General features: G+C 53.0%; 1 protein-coding gene across 1 annotated transcript in view; it reads right to left on the minus strand.

Moving 5' to 3' along the window:
- LOC119589088 (protein Wnt-5b-like) overlaps window positions 1–1116 on the minus strand; it is a 10686-nt gene that overhangs the window by 5667 nt on the left and 3903 nt on the right. Inside the window, exon 3 of the mRNA XM_037937664.1 lies at window positions 121–256. Within this exon, the coding sequence (XP_037793592.1) occupies window positions 121–256 (136 nt within the window). The remainder of the gene's footprint in view (window positions 1–120; window positions 257–1116) is intronic.

Consider the following 1116-nt stretch of genomic DNA (forward strand, 5'->3'; position numbering starts at 1 on the left):
AAGTTGGAAGCTTATCCATGCGTGTGTGATCCGCTACAGGGCAACCCGTGGTCGCATCCTGGTCGAGAAAGCGCCTGCGACAAGACAGCAGAAGGAAGTGACTGCGCCACTTGCGCTCACCTGCCGCGGTTCGGGCGCTGTCGAATCCGCTCGTCGCAGCCGCACTCGGTGAGTTCCCCGCGGCTGCAGGCCCGGGTTACCGCGTACGCCACACCTGCTGCCGAGATGCCGTACACGTAGGCCTTCTCGCGGCTCTCTGGGGACACAAGATGAGCTACAGGTTAAGGGACCGTCGAGCGAACCAAGACTTACAGCTACTACTGCAAACGAACAGGTTCTTCTGCCTAGTGTTGTCTCCTGCAATAGGACTTTCAATACTGACAATGGCCTCTAGGTGTTCCCCACCATAAAAAGGCAGTGTTATAGCTATTTGTATCTCTTCTACATTCTCTTACTGTATCTGCTTTGTGACCCCCCCCCTTCTCCTCCCAAGAGAGTAGGAGGAGGGGGGGGGGCAGCCTGCTATTTCACACCAAGGGATCAGCACTTCCCCCATTAGCATCACAAGAAGCGGCTATTACCATCATAATATCTCCTGTTCAGCCGCCACGCTCGGCCGCCACCACGAGAAGCAGCGCCGGTGGCTTCGCGTGTTAGATTCATCGCTTTTTTTAATCTTTTTCTTCTTTGTTTTTTCTTCTTCGTCGTAAATTTCCGGCGAGTTGAGATAAAATCGCCTCTCCTTAGAACACGCCGTAAAGGTGTTTATATAAGAAAGTGTCAATATCTGCCTCGAGGCAGAAGCGCGCCTCTTCAGACGTGCCAATGCGATTAGTCGTATTTCACTTATGCAATGACCACTTAGTTCGCTTCTGAAGGAGGGTCCGGCGAGCTGCGGGGTCGGGAAGCCTCGGGGCTCTGCCGGCGGAGGGGCGTGGTCCCGTAGCGGCCGCGGCTGATTTGCAATGCTGAACACAGTCGACCTGTCTATGGCTGTTCATCTTCCCTGATGCATCCGATTGGTATGGCTATTACAGGGCTAAGGGAGCCAGCTGACTTTCTTTTCAGGATTAATTGTTGGCCTATTTCGATGTGACTTTATAAATATACAAGTAC

This window comes from Penaeus monodon, chromosome 25 (assembly GCF_015228065.2).
Source record: "Penaeus monodon isolate SGIC_2016 chromosome 25, NSTDA_Pmon_1, whole genome shotgun sequence".
Lineage (NCBI taxonomy): Eukaryota > Metazoa > Arthropoda > Malacostraca > Decapoda > Penaeidae > Penaeus > Penaeus monodon.